The sequence below is a fragment of the Pinus tabuliformis genome, chromosome 4_2, assembly GCF_031772625.1.
Source record: "Pinus tabuliformis cultivar Carrire ecotype Pingquan chromosome 4_2, CPIR1, whole genome shotgun sequence".
In the NCBI taxonomy this organism is placed as follows: domain Eukaryota; kingdom Viridiplantae; phylum Streptophyta; class Pinopsida; order Pinales; family Pinaceae; genus Pinus; species Pinus tabuliformis.
In genome coordinates this window covers 1,060,208,046-1,060,226,493 of record NC_142304.1, presented here as the reverse complement: position 1 = coordinate 1,060,226,493, position 18,448 = coordinate 1,060,208,046, and the positions used below count along the sequence as shown (strand labels likewise).

General features: G+C 38.9%; 2 protein-coding genes across 2 annotated transcripts; both read right to left on the bottom strand.

The window, feature by feature from the left end:
- Window positions 1-1,326: 1,326 nt before the first annotated feature.
- On the bottom strand, window positions 1,327-2,216 carry LOC149173261 (uncharacterized). The gene is made up of 2 exons (XM_089427896.1): window positions 1,956-2,216; window positions 1,327-1,726 (listed from the first exon to the last, which is right to left on the bottom strand). The coding sequence occupies exons 1-2, from the start codon at window positions 2,044-2,046 to the stop codon at window positions 1,416-1,418; spliced, it is 402 nt and encodes a 133-aa protein (XP_089284022.1). The 5' UTR covers window positions 2,047-2,216; the 3' UTR covers window positions 1,327-1,415.
- A 33-nt stretch (window positions 2,217-2,249) lies between these two features.
- On the bottom strand, window positions 2,250-5,168 carry LOC149173260 (uncharacterized). Its single transcript, XM_089426635.1, has 2 exons — window positions 4,646-5,168; window positions 2,250-2,305 (listed from the first exon to the last, which is right to left on the bottom strand). Exons 1-2 carry the CDS (start codon window positions 5,166-5,168, stop codon window positions 2,250-2,252), a joined length of 579 nt encoding a protein of 192 aa, XP_089282761.1.
- Window positions 5,169-18,448: the final 13,280 nt, after the last annotated feature.

Below are 18,448 nucleotides of genomic sequence, written 5' to 3'. Positions count from 1 at the left end.
TATTTCTTTCTGATTTAAATAAAATAAAATAAAAACACTTGGCAAACACTCAATAATAATCAGCCAACTTTCAACTTCATTCTTATATTATTAAAGAAGCATCTAACAATCGATGCAGTGATGTAATCCATAAGGCATCTATGTATTGATTGAGCCATGTAAATCCATTTACTTACACATGAGATTATATATATTTAAAGGATCAATACAAGAGATTATATAAATTGATCGAGATATTACACATAGGAACTTGCTATTAATATAATGCAGTCCAATCATTTGAGTTTGGAAAATAAATAAATAAATAACGAGTGATATTTTAACTCATTTCAGAAAAAAGGAAGAAGATGATTTACATTGACTTCTTCGACTCCCATGTGAAGCTCCCAAGAGCAAACAACAGATAAAGAAAAGAAATTCAAAGAGGTTCACATTCTATCTTCTATTAGTTTTTTCTTAATCCTTGTGGAAAGCCGCTAGTCACATTTTCTTTAAGTTTTAGATTTTAACTTTAAAACCTAAATCTTTAATTTTAAATTCTGAATCCGAATTTACATCTCCTATGTTCTCTGCTGTTTCCCTTAGAAAATATATTTATATTCATACACACTGAGAGAAACTCCAAAAATGCATAAGAGCATTAGAATATAGCCATACGTGAAGGTTTCCAGAGAACAATGCCCTTGAAAACACGTTGAATGACTGGTGCATCTTGAGAAAACACTTTCATGTAGATAGATAAGCAATTTCAACTATAAGGAATAAAAGACAAATCTTAATCATGTACAAGAAACTTTTGGTAATATACATTCTTGATTTAGAAGAAAATATTGTAAGCTACATCTTGGAGAGGAAGAGATTGTAAGTAACATCTTGGAAGGTTTTGATATAGTATCTTTGTGTAACTGTGAACATGCCCGGTGAAAGTAGGTTGCTGTTTGGGGCATCTGCCTCTTAAAATCAATAAAAAAAATTGGCCTACTTTCCGTACAAATGGAAGGGTAAACTTCAGAGTTTTCATGGGATACCAGTATGGCAGTTGTTTTGGTTTTTAAAAGACAGACATTGAAATCAAGTCCGCATTAATGACAATGACAACTTTGAAAAAGCAGGATTACTAGAAACTAGGAGAAGAAAAAAGATCTCAAGTTTTAAGTTTTTTTATCACAAACTTCATTATAAGAGTTAAAAGTATATATACAAACCTTAAATACTTTTGAAGATTAAGAATATGAAACAAAGCCCAGGATACTGTACACCTCAGACTCAATACCATGTCATGTCTGATGTTTCATGAGTGTCGAATGTTTCATGAGTGTCGACTGATAAGACAGCCGACTGTATTTCATGTCCACTTATTGACTCTAAGCCGTTGGGATATTAACCAATTCAAGTGAACATTTTCAACAAAGAAATCAGAACTCACGATCTGGGAAAAAAATAGGAGCAAGTAGAGTCCAAACATACAATGCTGCAGTAATCCACTCTGTGCAAATACGGACCCAAACAGAAGACCAACCTACGTCAACAAGTTCCTCAGAGTCCTTAGTTGAGCTTGTCCAACCAGTGAGAAGCATTGCAGAGTACATGCTGGCAAGAGCGAAAATCAAATGGAAAAAGGTATAGGAATAGGTGACAGGGCGTCCCTCATCATTCTTTTCATCCTTCTTTTCATCCTTCTGTCCTTCCTCTACATCTTTAGATTGTAGCAAAGGCTTCTCAGAACCTGCAAATGAAGTTGCCAAGCACACACCTTTATTAAATAAACAATGCAATGATTTGTCAGGGCTGCAAACTTTTTTATCTACACCATTGCAACTACAGAAATTTGGGCACAGTCATAATGAAACAAGTATCTATGCAGAGCCGACAGGAGTGTGTTCTAGTGGCAAGCGGCAAGGTGATCAGGCTGTATTTCTCGAAAAGCAGTATCATGAGCATCACGATAATAATACCTCTGCGTGGAGATGTTGGGGGTGAAAGAAATGTAGTTGAGGATCCAGCACGAACAGCAGAGTAGACCACTGACAGAACTGTTGTCAGCATCCCAAGAATGAGAGTACCAGTAGAAACAGCTGCTGTATGATTATGAAGCCCATTGCATGTATAATCCCTAGGTTCACTTGAAAGTCCACCGTAGCACAAGTATGCACAGTATACAGATATTACAGAAGCTGGTAGAAGACTTCCACTCACCTGTTCCAACAGTGTGCATATTCAGACACAGACATTTAGTCTATAGCTGTTTTCTAGCTAGCAAAATTAAGATGGTTACAATATTGCTCATAGACAATCAATATAATGCCTGCAGCAATGCTTTCTAATCAGTAATGTTCACAAGAAAATTTTACAATTGCTATTTTGCTACATCTTGTTAGGATTAGTATCACACAGCAATTGTTGAAACACAAGGATAAAGGTAAGACTGTTCATTTAGTCAAATGTTCATAAGGTCAGACATCCCCTATAAATTAGTGACAAAACATAGACAAATAGAATTAAATGTTGTAGATACAGCTCCAACATCCACCCCCAGTGACATTCAGTTGAGTGCGCTGTCCACGAGTATTAGTGTGTTGTGTATGTGAAATAAAAATGTATTAGGAGTCAGATTCCAGAAGGCAGGTGTCATTTAGATGACAGTGAGTTGTGGTTCACAATCTGTTATAACAGGCATGCCACCTATCAATTGTATTGAAATATTCTTGCCACGAAAATAAACTGTTTCTGAATATTCCTGCACATTTCATTTCACGCTAAAGACAGTAATCAAGATGGGATATACTCTGCTGGGATTTAAATTTTGAAATAGTTGTTATGTTTTTCTTTAATTCCCCAATCCACCCATGGTTTGTGGTTTGCCTTTTCAAGTTACCCCCCTCGGTTCCAACCTCCCCGAGGACATGTGCTCAAGTAATGCACGTCATGGACACTACAAGCAGGCTGTTATGAATTCACCCTTCATGGACTGCTCTACCCTGTGAAAGTCGGACCGCATATAATTATTTCTATCTAGCTCGTGGAAGATTCACTTTCAATTGGAAAAAAAAAATCCCTATCCAAACTGGGAATGTCCTACCAAGCTAAGTATCTTTCTTTGTGGAGAAGTTAGTGGTGCGGTTAAAATGGCTGCTGGATTTTAAAAAGGAAAATGATTATAACTCTCCTCTTTCCATGTCTAAAATAAATTGCTCTGATAAATCATGTTAGTTTCTGTAGAATATCCACAAAAATTCTGCTCTGCTTGAATGAACAAATCTGAAACTAACTTGTACCCCAAGACACAGAATTTTCTCTACTTATTTGCAGCAGAATAGCAATAGAAATAAACAGTCACACAGTACCAAAAACACAATATTTTCCAGGGAACCCAACTGGGAAAACACTCTGCGTGTTTGAGAATTTTATTGATAGAATTTTGAGCAATAAATCTCTTACAATACAACCTTGTTTCAATAGAAAAACAGTCATGTTCTTCCCTGCTTGTCCTAAGCTGAAACACCTTGCATGAACCCTGATCCTGCTTCCCTATTTCCAGTGCGCAAACCCCAAGGATATTCTCTTCTATCAACTACACACAGGTTTCTCCTTAGTACACCCTTCCCACACAAGTTTCTGCACACAAACTCGTGCTTTCTATTGCCTTGTCTCACCAACTCGTGTTCACAAAACAATTGATCAATTTTGTGCCTTCATCCTCCTTATAAGCAATTCGCATTAGCTAAATCTCGCAAGTTTTATTTATGGAAATCGCACTTGTGATTGTTGAGTTAACTAAGTCCAACTGACTCATGCAACTTGTCTAGTCTTAAATTAGAACTTGAGACTCAATCACTTGTCTTTTCCAATTCTAACTCACACTAGAAGACAACAAACTGAGCCTTCCGCTCCTGCATATCAGTCAAACTGCTTCATGAACTGTCCTAATTTTTAGGAACTCACCCTAACTTTAAAGAACTCGTACATGCTAAGGAAAAATATTGGTTGTGATCTCTTTGACTAAGGCACAAGTCAAAGGACCTTTCTCGCTACTATTTTCAACACTCCCTCTTAGCGAGGAAGGTGCTTATCGAAGAACCTCGTCCACCTGGATCTGTCTCCAATACTACCACATCCTTTGATGTTGCAGTTGCTCCCTCTAAACTAAAAGACTTCCCTGCTTTCTTCTGCAAAACCTGATCAGAAGACCTATTCTTTCCCATCATGCTTTGCAAGTCTATCGCCTCAGTCATAAGTGCCATGTACCCTGTGTACCTCTGTGGTTGCTTCCTCTGGCTGAAGGTGATACTAGAATATCTCTCCTGATCTCCCTTAAACAAATCCTCTGCCCACTTGGCTCAAACTCTCCTTATCCTAGGAGTCACAGACTGAGTAGCTGCCTCCACTCACCCTGGTCTATGATCCTCATCATCTTGTTGGTCGGCCCAACTCCCAACTAGGTTAGACTCAAACTGAGATACTAGCTAAGACTCCATCTTGAGAGCTCTATCCTGCTCTCGCTCAACCACCACTTCTCTACTTTGCGGTCTCCTTGCCTTGTTGCTCAAGGCTACACCTGTCTCTACCTGCAACTTGTAGAGATTCTTCACCCTCACACCTATCTGCTTCTTACATCCAGAAGATAAGTGTTGGAGGGAATACTTACCTCTGTTGAAGATGACATCATAACCCTTGTCCTCAAGGGTACCTACCAAAACAAGTTCCTGCCTCAATCCTGGAACATAGAGAACATCTTTGACATGAAGGGGATTACATGAATCCCTCTTAAAACTGACAGTACCAACTCCTCTAGCTGCATACTGACCATCATCTCTTAGCTCAATCTGAAACCGCATGTCCTTCTCCTTCAGGTGGCTGAAACTCTTCCTGTTTCTGGTCATGTGGAAGGATGCTCCTAAATCAATATACCATATATTGTTATATGATGAGAAATCTTTCTCAAATTGGGCAGAAAATGCATCTACCTCCGTTGATGCAACTACATGATCCTTACTGGACTCCTTCTTCCGCTTAGGAGACTTAGTGGAATGGTGTCCAAACTCATGGAAATGGAAGCACTTGATCTTACATAGATCCTTCTTCTTTCCCTTTTGACTAGACTCGGCCTCTCCTTGGCCCTTCTTGCCCTTGGCCTTGCCTGCTTCCAAGGCAAGGTTTTCCTCGTCCATTGTCATAACCAATCTACATCTCTAGTCCCTCTCTAGATCTCCTCCTGAATATACTTAGCCCATAACCTTTCCCAACTGGGAAAATTCTCCCTGCCACTAACAGCATCCTGGAAACCCCACCAAGACTTGTGAAGTCCTAGAAGAGAAAAACTCACAAGGTCATGCTTTGGTACAATCACACCCACACCACCTAGCTCATCTCGTACCTGAGTGAACATTGAAAAATACGTGACGATGGGCTCATCCTTGCTCATCAATTACTCCTTAGCTTCTCATTAAGAGCAAGCTTCCTAGTATCATTAGAAATCTGATAATAATTGTAAGATGGCTTGATACATCTCATATGTTGTCTTCTTCTCATGGATATGAGGAACTATATGACCTTTGACCCCTTCTAGAATAATCCTCCTTGCCTTGATATCATTCTTAGTATGTTGGGTCAACTGTTGGGGATCTTGTCGTGGTGGTATAGCCTGCTTCACAAATTCTCTCACCCCATTACCCTCCAAAACTATCATGATCCTCCCTTTCCATGGAACCAAGTTGTATGCTCCTTCTAAACAATGATCTGCTCTCAACCCTTGGAACACCATTCTACTTACTTAGAGAGTTCTCCAACACTTGTGAACTAGGGCTGATTCACTAGCCCTCTTGGCTACCCTTTAGTCCTTCAAAGTTCGACCCCAATAGTTCTGCCCCTCCTATCAATCTTGTAGTCCTTCACAAGGACTAAACTTAGGGCTCAATAGACACCTTCTAGTAGCCCTCCAATCTGCTCTCAAGCTGCCACCTTCTAGCAAACCATCAACATGGAAGGACATATATACCTCTTGAAAGAAGACTTTTTTCCATCTCTTAAACACCTCGTCCTGTGCACCAGCTTCTGGGAATTACAACCCTGGTTAAGTCTACCTGTAGCGGCTGCTACAACACTCCTATTCGGCCTCCAAACCACCTTCAGAACTACCCGGCCCTCTCTTCTACCTAGCCCTAGTTGTACTCTGATCTTGAGACTTACTCGGCCCTAGTTCCAGATCCTAGTTAGACCTTGTGGCCCTCCAACACTAGGCTACAGGAGCTCGACCTCTTCCCAAAAATTGCACAGAACCTGCGGCCAATTCTTGAGAGAATTGGCACCCAAGACTATGCATAGATCTGCCCTCAACGTTTGCTTGCAACTGCCCTAAACTCGGCCTTCTTCAAGCACAGAAAGAACCCAAAACAGATATCCTTCTTCTATGATGAATTCGCACTTGTGATGAATGTGTTTATTCACGCTCTAATGCCATGTAGAATATCCACGAAAATTCTGCTCTATTTGAATGAAGAAATTTGAAAATAACTTGTAACCCAAGACACGCAATTTTCTCTACTTATTTGCAGTGGAATAGGAACAGAAATAAACACAGTCACACAATGACAAAAACACAATATTTTCCAGGTAACCCAACTGGGAAAACTCTCTACTTGTTTGAGAATTTTATTGATAGAATTTTGAGCAATATATCTCTTACAATACAACCCTGTTTCAATAGAAAAACAATCATGTTCTTCCCTACTTGTCCTAAGTTGAAACACCTTGCAAGAACCCTGATCCCGCTTCCCTAATTCCTTGCACAAACCCTAAGGAAATTGTTATGAATATAATTTATGTAAAAGTAATAAATATACATAACAAATAATAATCATAATAATATGTAATTAAATAATAATTAGTTAAACAAAGAGGCATGTCTCTATAGACATGACTGTTCGTGAAAGGGTACTTACCTAGCTATATATATAGGACCCTCACTCCCAATTGTAACATCATTCTTATTCATACATTTTAATATATATTCTTGTATCCTAAATGGAGATCTACATATTCCAAGTCTTCTGGAGTATTTAATCTCAAGAACGAACTTTGTTCGTTCCATTTGGTATCAAATTCGTTCAATCCTCTGGCCGCTCAACCACTGCACAAGAGCTTCGTTCTCCGATCCAGGTCTTTGACCGTTGAAATTCGTCAACTTTGTTGCCGTTGAAGCGTTTGCCACAAACATTTGGAGGTTCTCCATATCGTCGTTCAAGCTTTTGGCCATTAAAAATATATATATATATATATATATAAAATTAGATATTTAAAAAAAAATAAAAAATAAAAATAAAAAATCATATAAAAAAGGAGAAGAGAGAACTACATATAAAATCAGAAATAAACAGAAAAACAAATCATATAAAAACAAATATTATATTAAAAAAAAAATCATATAGAAAAAATATTCTTAAAAAAAAAAACAAATAAACAATAATAAAACAAATTTTCAATCAAAACGCAACCGCAGCCAAATACAACCAACCCTTACATCGTTCAACGACCAGACTACCTTGGCACATTGCCGCAGCAAACTTACGCTCTAGCCCTGCCAATGAACATCGCTGCCTCTGTTGTCTCAACCATCGACCAGCCACCTACAGCAGACGAGATAAGGGTTTTAAAAAAATATAAAAAGGCACAGTCGACAACCGATTGGCTCACCACCGCAGCCAACAGACCAGCCACCCGATAGGCCACCGCTAACCACTAGTTGTATCTACAATCTGCCCAGTCGTCTGATTGTTCACACTGTCAACGACCTGCAGTAGCTCCTTGCGCTACGCTTCCATCCATCTTGTCGTTAAATACTGCAGTCTCATTCCCTGTCTACTACTCTCATCGTTGGTCGTCTGCCGCTTTCCACAGTCATCCTCTATCACTAACAAGCCACCCTTCCGCTACAGGCACATTCTGTTGTTTCTTTTCGTCGTCGACAACCACAACATTTCCGCCAATCAACCCACCATTACAAAACATCAAACATCAAATTCGTTTGTGTCACCAAGGTTACAGGTTCGAACTAGTAAAGTCTATTCACAACCTTCTTGTTGTTCTTCTATCTGCTCTTTGGCAACAAAAGGAGAAAACACCGTCAGGCCTGTATAGTGTACAAAGGGAGTAAAAAAAAAGAATTGACGAATTCATTATTTCCATATCGTACACAATTATTCAATTTGTATAGTCAAAACTTTCCAAATTTTAATCATGCCCCCCAAATTAAAGTTGCTTATCAAACTAATTGTTAATTGCAAGAAGGACGTGGAGAAAAGTACCTTAATATTAAATACAAAAAGGAAGTGGAGAAACATATCTTTTAAAATCAAAATTATAAGAAGGAAAGGAAGTCCCAACACAATTCAAAATTATAAAGAGGTTAACTCTATGTTCATAAAGGAGAAGCAAAACTAGATATAATAATGTTTTGAAAAAAAAGCACGGGAAGAAAATAATAAAAAGTTGATATATATATGTTGAAAAAAAAGGGGTGTAAAAGGAACAATTCCAAAAAGAAGGTCAACATTTTCTATAAAGTATTATTATTATAAGATTACAGTTAAAAGAGACCATTATAAAACCTTTTATATTAAAAGGTGAAAAGGTACTTGAAGGTTTTTTTAAAGGGGAAAATTCAAAGAGTTTTTCTTTTGAAAAAGGGTGATATACATAACATAGACTTTTATATAAGTTTATATATACTTAAAGGGGCTACTTTAAAAAAAAAAAAAAAAACCTAAGTTCACCTCGATAAATGCAAATGGAATCTAATTCAAAATTGAAGGAAAGAAGATTTCCGGAAACTTCACGTAATTATGCTTCAATGCTATTTAGAATTAAAGGGTCTACTGAGGGAAAATACGTCCCTATTGTTATCTCACTTGCTGAAGATAAAAATTATATAACGCCTAAAACCACAAACCAATTAGTGATTCCAGAGTTGAATATAATCGAAAAATTAGACTGTTTTGGCAACAAAAAATATGACATAACCAATTTAAAGTTAAACATTGAGGATTATACATTTAAATCACAATTCTCAGTTCAAACCCTACGGAGCAATCAAGGTGACATTATTTCGGGTTCACCCTGGATGGAAACTCTAAGATCCTTCATCTTAAATATGAAAACGAAGTTTTTAACATTTTCCTACAGGAAGAAGAAAATAACGCTCCAGGATGTTACACTGAAGCCACATTCAGTAACACCAGAAGATGTTGGCATTATGATACAGGTGTTGTCCTTGATGGCAACTCACTCAGATAAAAGTTCATAGTGCAACAAGTCAATAGCAAAGGATTACAGATCAAACTCCAAAGAATGAAAAAAGAGAGGTACATGTTGGTTCACTTTGTCCAAGGCACGTATACACGCAGTTTAACAGAACAAAAGTAGCGTATAACGTATACACGCACTTTCATAGGAAAAAAAGCGCGTACATGTTGGAAAACCAAGTTTTTGGTCCAAGGTATTTGATCCAAGGTATTTTGGTCCAAGGTAATTGGTCCGAGGCATTTGGTCCAAGGTATTGACCCTAGGTATTGGGTCCAAGGTATTGGTCCTAAGTGGTTTTAGTCCAAGGTATTGAGAAGGGCCTAAGAGTATATAAGGAGGAAAAGGTCATTAGGCCAAAGTGTGCAAGCAATAATATTCTAAGGAATACTTCTATCTGAAGTATATTTTACGTTGCAGGGTTATGTTTGGGACTAGATCTGAAATATTCATGTGCACCTTGAGTTTAATATTGGATCAGGAATCATGAGACTTGAAATGACTTATTCTTGAATGATCTGATATTGGTTGAAACTAGATCTGATGTTTTGTGCCTATTTTACTCATTATCTATCAAGATCTGGGTTTGTCTGAAGTCTGGAATTGCCGCAAAGTTCTAAGTCAATATTTGCAAATCTGTACGCAGGTTCATCTCTTCCAAAGAGCGTATACACGCAGGTTCGGTTCTTTCAAGTAGCGTATACAAAAGAAAAGCTTCTTTTTCAAATCTGACTGAACTATCTGATCAAATTCTGTTGTTTTATTGATGTCTGTCAATGAAGTCTTCTTAGATCTAAACAATGTTACTTGGGAGCGGGAGCGGGAGCGGGGAGCGGGAGCGGAAGCGGGAGCGGGAGCGACCATTTTCAGAAGCTCCCGGTTTGGGAGCGAATCGGGGAGCGATTTTTAAAAAATATATATATTTTTTATATTTTTTAATTTTTGATACATATATGTCAACAAAAACATGTAGAATGATGAAATAGACATAAAAAACATAAATTGATCATTGAACCATATATCACATCAATCATCTAGAAATTATAATCGTCATCAACCATGTCCACAAGTTAGTAAAATACATATTACAACTGCAACATAACATGAAGTTGATACATTGAAGTTGAAAGCTTTCAGAATTGAAAATTCAATAAAATTTATCATCATTGATCACCAAAGTAACAAGTTGTACTTGTAAGCCAAGTTTAACCATTACAAGAAGTAATATCGAAGATATTTCTAAGTCCTAACTTCTAACTGTTAACATGATATGAAATGTTAAAAATTTATAAAATGAAACATGAATAATGAGATGAAATGAAACAACTTTAGTCTTTCACAAAGCATCATATTCATAATTCACAATCATTACCAATGAGTTATAATTGCCAAGGCCCAACTTCAAACTTCAAATTTTCATTGTCACAGTGATATAATGTTTACAAAAAATATCATAATGTCATAATGATATGAAAGAGTCAAGAGTCAAGAGTCAAGGACTCAAAACTCAACACTGAACAGTTATGAAAACTAAAGTGACAAGTCTAATAGAAACTAAAAAAGACAAGTAAACTGTAAATCTACAAGTGGCCCTTGCCACGAGAGTCTCCAGGAGTATAAGTAGGTCTTGGTGGTCTTCTAGGAGTCTCCCGCCCAGACCGACGACCAGAACTAGAGCCTCCACGCGAGGGTGTCGATGGAGGTGGCGACAGCAATGGAACAAGACTCAGGCCTCGAGAACTGCTACTGGATGGTGGAGGTGGAGGTGGCATGGTTGCTGCAGCTGCTTCATCTTCATCCCGTACAAGCTCCTCTTCTAGTTCTTCCATATGTAGAATGCCATCCTCCAAATTGTCGTCCTCAGGGTGATTGTCCCAAATTTTATATGTGGGATCTTCATTAGCCCGATCATAGTAATGGCTCAACAACCTCAAGTTGTAGTGCACATAAACCAAGCTTTCTGCTCGGTTTTCGTTGAGCCTGTTTCTTTTCACATTATGTATATAACTGTAGGTGCTCCAACACCTCTCTGCAGAAGAAGAATTTACAACCTGTGAAAGAACTTTTATTGCCAATTTTCGCAAAAGTCCGTGGCCGCCATATGTTTCCCACCATGTGAGAGAATCAAATTTATCTTTTTCATCCATTGCATGGAAGTTACCATACAAACCACTGCCAGTGAAGTATCTGCCTATTTCAAGGCGCACAGCTGCACATTCCTCCCTGTCAGGCACCAACTTTTCTAATGCTTCCAGATATCCTCTAGTTACCTCTCGATCTAAATGGGGTTTGGTCCTAACACCACCCCCTGCTGCAGGTTTGCCCAACCAAGAATCTGAGTAGTATTTTGGCGTAAGGATATACGCCAAGCAATGTAGTGGAAGGTTAAGCCTATTCCACCGTTCACACACACAATCGTGAATCAGTTTGTACAGGTCGGGATCTTTGTTATGAACAATGTCTTTTATTTCCCCCAACATGGTATCCATTTGCTCATACACCTCGCCAATCACTGGTTTGTCTGTATCTGCAAACCGAATCATGTTATAAATTGGCTTGGTGAAATCCAATACCTGTCTCACAGTTGTCCAAAACTGCCCATCAAGAGCGGCCTCCTCCACCATTTCAAAACCTGCAATGTCAGCTACATTTGTAGCCCTTTCCTTTAACACCTGCCAATGTGGACTTGATACCATGCTAGCTAATGCCTCTCTTACCTTCAAAAGGCGCCTGAAGGTGACGTAATAGCTACCAAATCTAGTCCTCGCAATCTTCAGCAACTCCAATCTCGAGTGACTGCGGAAAAGGCCATGGGTATTGCTATGATTTGTAATAAATTTTATCATTTTTTTTCCTTTCTTGTACAAATCACCAATCCATTGGTATTGTTCATTTTTGTTTTTGACAATATCATGCAACAGAAGGTTCAATGTGTGAACCAAACATCCAGACCAAAATATGTTCGGGTATTTATCCTCAATAATTGCTCCCGCTGCCTTACAATTAGGAGCATTATCAGTGATGACTTGGATGACATTGTATGGGCCAATACGCTCAATTGTTTCAAGCAATGCTTCTGCAATGTTGATAGCGGTCTTGAACTTGTCTGAGTAATCATGTGCAGCTAGAAAGATGGGACCACTAACAGACACGGCAAGAACACTTATCAATGGCTTGCCTTTTACATTTGTCCATCCATTAGATACAATGGACACCCCATTGTCAGTCCAAGAACTTGTCATTTTATTCAAAGAATGTGATATTTTTGCTTTTTCATGATCAAGGCCAACAGTTCTTGCCTTGTCATACCCAGGGCTCTTGTATCCTTTAGGGCATCATTTATGGCAGAAACCATTTCGTGCCAATAAGGTGAGCGTAGAACATTGAATGGTATCCCACATGCATAGAGGAACCTGTAAACTTTTGAATCCACATCATTCCTACACCCCTCATCAAGGAAATCTGATATGGTTCTATGGCGTAAAGATGATGACCCTGTGCCTCCATGTCCATATCCACTGCCTTGGGAGGATGCTGAAGGAGTTCTTTGTGAGCTTCGTTCAAAGAAACCCCTTGATCTTTTTGCTCTGTATTGGGCGTCCTCCTCTTCCTTTATGTATTTGGCTCTATCTGTTGTTGACACCTTGTCACAAGTTTTGATTCCTATTTGTTTCTCTCCATCCCATGGCCTTTTCCCGCAGAGGTGTCTTCTAGCACGGGTGTATGAGCCTGTATAGTCAGTGTTGCAATGGGGGCAATGAAATTTAGTGGTTCCACCCCCTCTCCCTGTTTCAGCCCTGTGAACATATTTCCACAATGGAGTTTGGTCTTGTTTAGTTTTTTGACCCTCATGTTCACCCTCCTCCACATCCTCCTCACTGGGGTTTTCACCCATTTGACTTCCTCCGGCTTCTTCATCCACCTCTTCAATTTCAGGCCCCCTCTGTTTCCTACTCTCCACCACCATAATAACCAGAAAGGGGACCAGGAAGAGGAAAATGCCAATAAAAATCCTCAGGTCCATCGTGTTTGATGTTTGTAGGGTTTGAGTCTTGAATCTGCAAATTAATTTGGTTTATTGGGATTAATTCATTTAATTTATTAATTTAATTTAAATTAATGATCTTTAAACTCAAACAGGTAAATGAAACTAACCAAATTAACTACCTAACCAGCTAAACTAACTCAATGATTAAGTTACTTACCTCTGCAAGCTTCCTCCTCGCTCCTTGGCACTTGCTCCTCGCTCCTCAGCTCTGGCTCCTTGCTCCTCAGCTCTTGCTCCTTGCTCCTTTGCTCTTCCTCAGCTCTCAAGCTCAAGCTCAATCTCATTGAAATGATTTTTTTTTGGCCCATTGGGCTTATAAACCAAAAAAATTAGTTAATTTTTTTTGTTTTTTCGGGTTCGGCGGAATTTTTTTCCGCCGAACCGCTCCTGGTTCTTTAAAATTCGCTCCCGGAGCGTTTTTTAATGCCCGGGAGTGATCAGGGAGCGATCGCTCCCCGATCGCTCCCGGGCATTAAAAAGCGCTCCGGGAGCGCGGGAGCGATCGCTCCCTGAAGCGCTCCCTCACAGACCAGGGAGCGCAAATTTTTTTACGGGAGCGCGCTCCCGAAAATCGCTCCCGTCCGGGAGCGATTTGGGGAGCGCGCTCCCGACCCGCTCCCGAGCCGCTCCGGCCCGGAGCGCGCTTCGGGAGCGGGTTCGAGGGGGGGGGGCGCGCTCCCCCGCAACACTGGATCTGAATGTAAAACTGAATACATAAGGAGGATGGCATTTGATTGATTGATTGTATAAGTGAGAAGAAGTGATCTCTGTCCCTGCCTGTGTAAAGCTTTGAAAGTTGACAGTAGATATTCAGTATATTGATAGTTGGTACAGACTTGATTCAAAAGTTTATGTTTGCAGTAGTTTTGAAGGTATACACAGGTTCAATTAACGGAAGTAGCGTATACACGCAGTTTGGGTGCAGCCAAGTAGCGTATACATTCTAATGCATGATTTTTGAGGTTACAGCTGGTTCTGAATGATGATGCAGGGTTCTGGGTTCAGTATAGTGTTCTGGTGTCAGTGATCTGATTGTTCAGATTAACTGAATATTGGTTGATACAGTTTAAGTTTAAAAGCTTTGATGGGTCCAGTGTGAAAATTTGATGAAACGTGGCCTTCAGATTGTGGTGTTGTGATCCAGGAGTATCCAGTCTGAAAATTCATGAAACGTGGTCCCTGGTGAAAGAGTGGAGTTTTCTGTAGGTTGGCACCTACGTACTAGTAAACATATTGGCTAGTACAAAATCTAGGGGGTTGTAGCTCCCTTTCAGTAGAAGTTGGAGAACGAGAGAAGGTTGTAACCTTTTGCAGGTAGAAGCCTGCGTACTGGTATGAGTCTGCACCAATACAAGATTGTAAACAAATGGTGGTCCTACATTTTGGATTTACTTAGAAGTAAAGGTCTTTACAGAATAGCCTCAGGCCAAGAAACCAAACCTAAAGATGAAGATAAGATAGCCAAATGGGAAAATAGGCAAGATCAAGCACGTGGGTTGATAGGGATGTTCATTTCTCCAGACCTTAGATTCCATATCGCAGAACTTGATACCCCTAACGAAGCAATGAAATAGTTCACTAAAGTTTTTGGAATTAAAAATGAAATTAGAGTCCATCAACTCGAAATTGAGTTGCTTACGTTGGACCCCAATAATTTTTCTTCCATTGAAGATTTTTTTTCCAAATTCAAGACCCTTACAATTCTCTTGGAATGTGTTAAGGTTAAGAAAGAATATGGTAGCCTTATCTATTCCATTCTTACTAAGTTAGGATTGGCCTACTCTGTGTTTGTTTCCACCTTCCATTCTACAATAGAAGCACTTATTTCTCAAGTACAAGACTACAAGTCCCCCTCTTTTGATGCCTTTTTTGATTCTTTAATAAGAGAACAACAAAAGCTCTTATATCTTGGTATTCTTAATCTTGGAAACTCTTCTAAGAAAGCCTTAGCCGCCCAACAACAACCAAATTCAAAGAATCCTAAGAAGCAATGTCCTAAAAAGAATGGTCCTAAACCAAACAAGGGTCCTAAGAAAGTTCGGTCTCAAAATGAAAAATCATTTCAACAAAATGATAAGGCAAATAAAAACAAAGGGAAGAAGACTGATAGACATTGCCACTTTTGTAATCGAGATGGCCACTTAGAATCCAAATGTTTTAAGAAGCCTTGGAAGCAACAATGAAGAAGCATAACATGCATTTGGAGCACTCTTCAACTTCATCTTCAGGAATAGCACTTTCTGCATGTGGTTGTCAAGCATCTCGGTCTGGTTATGCACTAATTGTATCTTCTTCTTCTCATTCTCATGAGTGGCTCATTGATTATGGAGCTTCTTATCACATGGCAAAAAACAAAGCCATGTTTTCTTCTTTAAATGATTGTAACACCAAAAATATATATGTTGGTGATGATAGATTTCTTAGTGTTGTAGGGACTGGAACTATTCATCTAGACAATGGTCAGTTTAATGAAGTATTATGTGTTCCAACCTTATCCTGCAACCTTCTATCTGTATATCGGATAACTCATTCAGGCAAATGTAAAATCATTGAATTTTCACCTCACGATGTTGTAATTAAGGACCTAAGAGATCCTAGACAGATTTTAGCTACTGGCATTGCTGATGATTCTACAAGGTTGTATAAGTTTAACAAATTTGGGTCATCAAATATTCCCTCGGTATTTGTTGCTCATAATGATGAAGTAAGCAAACTTTGGCATGAGCAATTTTGTCACTTAAACTATCGCTCCCTTCAGAATCTATGTAAACAAAATATTGTGACAGGTCTTCCAATGGTATCTTGTAGAGATGGTGTTTATTCCGGATGTGTACTCAGAAAAAATCATCGAGATAGTTTTAGAAAACGTGCCTCTTGGCACACCTCAACCCCTTTACAACTTGTGCATAGTGATTTATGTGGTCCACTTCCAGTTGTTTCATTCTCTAGCTACAAGTATTTCTTAATTTTCATTGATGATTTCTCTAGACACACTTGGGTATACTTCTTAAAACAGAAGAGTGAAGTATTTAACATGTTCTTGGCCTTGAAGGCCTTTTTTGAAAAACGATATGGACATCAAATTCTTAAGCTAAGATTTGATAATGGCAGAGAATATGTTAACAACAAATTCATCAACTTTTGCACTGAGAATGGAATTCCAATGCAACATATTGTTCCATATACTCCACAACAAAATGGTGTAGCTGAAAGGAAAATCACACCTTAAAGGAAATGGCTAATTGTGTGCTTCAATCTAAAGGACTTAGTCTTAATTTTTGGGCAGAAGCAATTAACTGTGCAAATTACATAGTAAATCACACTCCTACTGAGGTTTTAAAGAATATCACTCCAGAAGAAGCATGGAGCTCAATTAAACCAGATGTAAGTCACTTTCGTGTATTTGGAAGTGAATCATGGGCCCATATTCCAGATGAGAAGTATAAAGCTTTAGAACCTAAGAGTGAAAAATGTATTTTTGTTGGATATTCTGAAGATGTCAAAGGATATAGACTTATTCCACTTAAGTCCAAAAATGTTATCATTAGAAGAGATGTAAAGTTTTTTGAAAATATATCAGCCTACGAACCTAGTTCGGTGGATGTGCCACCTCTCTCTATCCCTTCTACTTTTGGAAATATTTCTTCTTCAGATGATGACAATGAGGATGACAATCCTCCCCCACCTTCTCAGGATCCTCCTTCAGCTCCTTAGCTTCCAAAATGGGCCCGTGCTACTCGGGATGCAGCGAGTGCTCTTGTCAGTGATCCTACATATCATCGACATACACGTTCTTAGTTCGATAGAGCCTTTTCTTTACCGGCTCAAGCTTCAGCGAATTACGATCCTGACACCTTTGCAGAAGCTTCAGGCCATCTAGATTGGGACGCAGATATGAATGAAGAATATCGTTCATTATTGGCAAATGATACATGGGATCTTGTTCCTCTTCCAAAGGGACGAAAACTTGTTAGATGCAAATGGGTTTACATAACCAAGTATGGACCAAATGGAAAAGTTGATAAACATAAAGCTCCTCTTGTTGCTAAGTGGTTTTCACAAGTTGAAGGCATTGACTATACCGAAACCTTCTCCCCTGTTGCCAAAATGAACTCTATCCACATTGTCCTTTCCCTTGTTGCCTCTTTCAAATGGGAAGTCCATCAGATGGATGTTAAATCTGTCTTCTTACATGGGGACTTGCATGAAGAAATTTATATGGAACAACCTACTGGCTTTATACAAACAAACTCCAGCCTTGTATGTCGGCTTAAGAAATCCCTTTATGGCCTCAAGCAAGCCCCTCGGGCTTGGTATGCCAAAATGGATAGCTTTCTTTTAGATACTGGCTTTTCTAGGTGTCATTCTGACAATACTGTCTACACCAAGAAAGTGGGAAAGTCTCTTATCATTCTTCTTCTTTATGTTGATGATATTATCCTTACTGGTAGTGATCCCAACCTTATAAACTATGAGAATTCCACCCTTAAAAATAAGTTTGAAATGACAGACTTAGAACACTTGCATTATTTTCTTGGTCTTCAAATCTTGCAATCCAAAGAAGTTATTTCCCTTTCCCAGTCCAAGTATGCCTGTGATCTTCTATGCCATTTTCACATGGAAAACTGTAAGCTAGCCCCTTCTCCTTTTCAGTTTAGAGCCAAACATTCAGTCACTTGTACTTCCCTTGAAGTTGAAGCTACTACCTTATAGTGTCAACTTGTAGGAAAAATTTTGCATCTGACCCATACTCATCTTGACCTTTCCTTTACTGTTGGCCTTATGTCTCGGTTTATGAAAAACCCACATGAAAGTCATTGGAAAGTAGCTAAAATAATACTTCGTTATGTTCGAGGTACAGTTCAATTTGGGATTCATTATAGTGCAGAAGCATCTCCTCTATTGGTTGGTTTCACTGATTTCGATTGGGCTGGTGATCCTGATGACCAGAAGTCTACTGCCATTTATGTCTTCACTCTTGGTTCTGGACCTATTACATGAGCTTGCAAGAAACAAAGTGCCATCTCTCTTTCTTCAGTAGAAGCAGAGTATCGTGGTGTCGTAGAAGCTAGTAAGGAAGCCATGTGGCTTCATTAGATCCTGTCA

Coding starts and splice junctions, on each gene's coding strand:
- LOC149173260 (XM_089426635.1), bottom strand. CDS start 5,168: ATGGACGAGGAAAACCTTGCCTTGGAAGCAGGCAAGGCCAAGGGCAAG. Junction 2,306..4,645: donor TGATGTCATCTTCAACAGAG/GTAAGTATTCCC, acceptor GCATTGCTGCAG/GCATTATATTGATTGTCTAT.
- LOC149173261 (XM_089427896.1), bottom strand. CDS start 2,046: ATGCTGACAACAGTTCTGTCAGTGGTCTACTCTGCTGTTCGTGCTGGA. Junction 1,727..1,955: donor CCCAACATCTCCACGCAGAG/GTATTATTATCG, acceptor CTTCATTTGCAG/GTTCTGAGAAGCCTTTGCTA.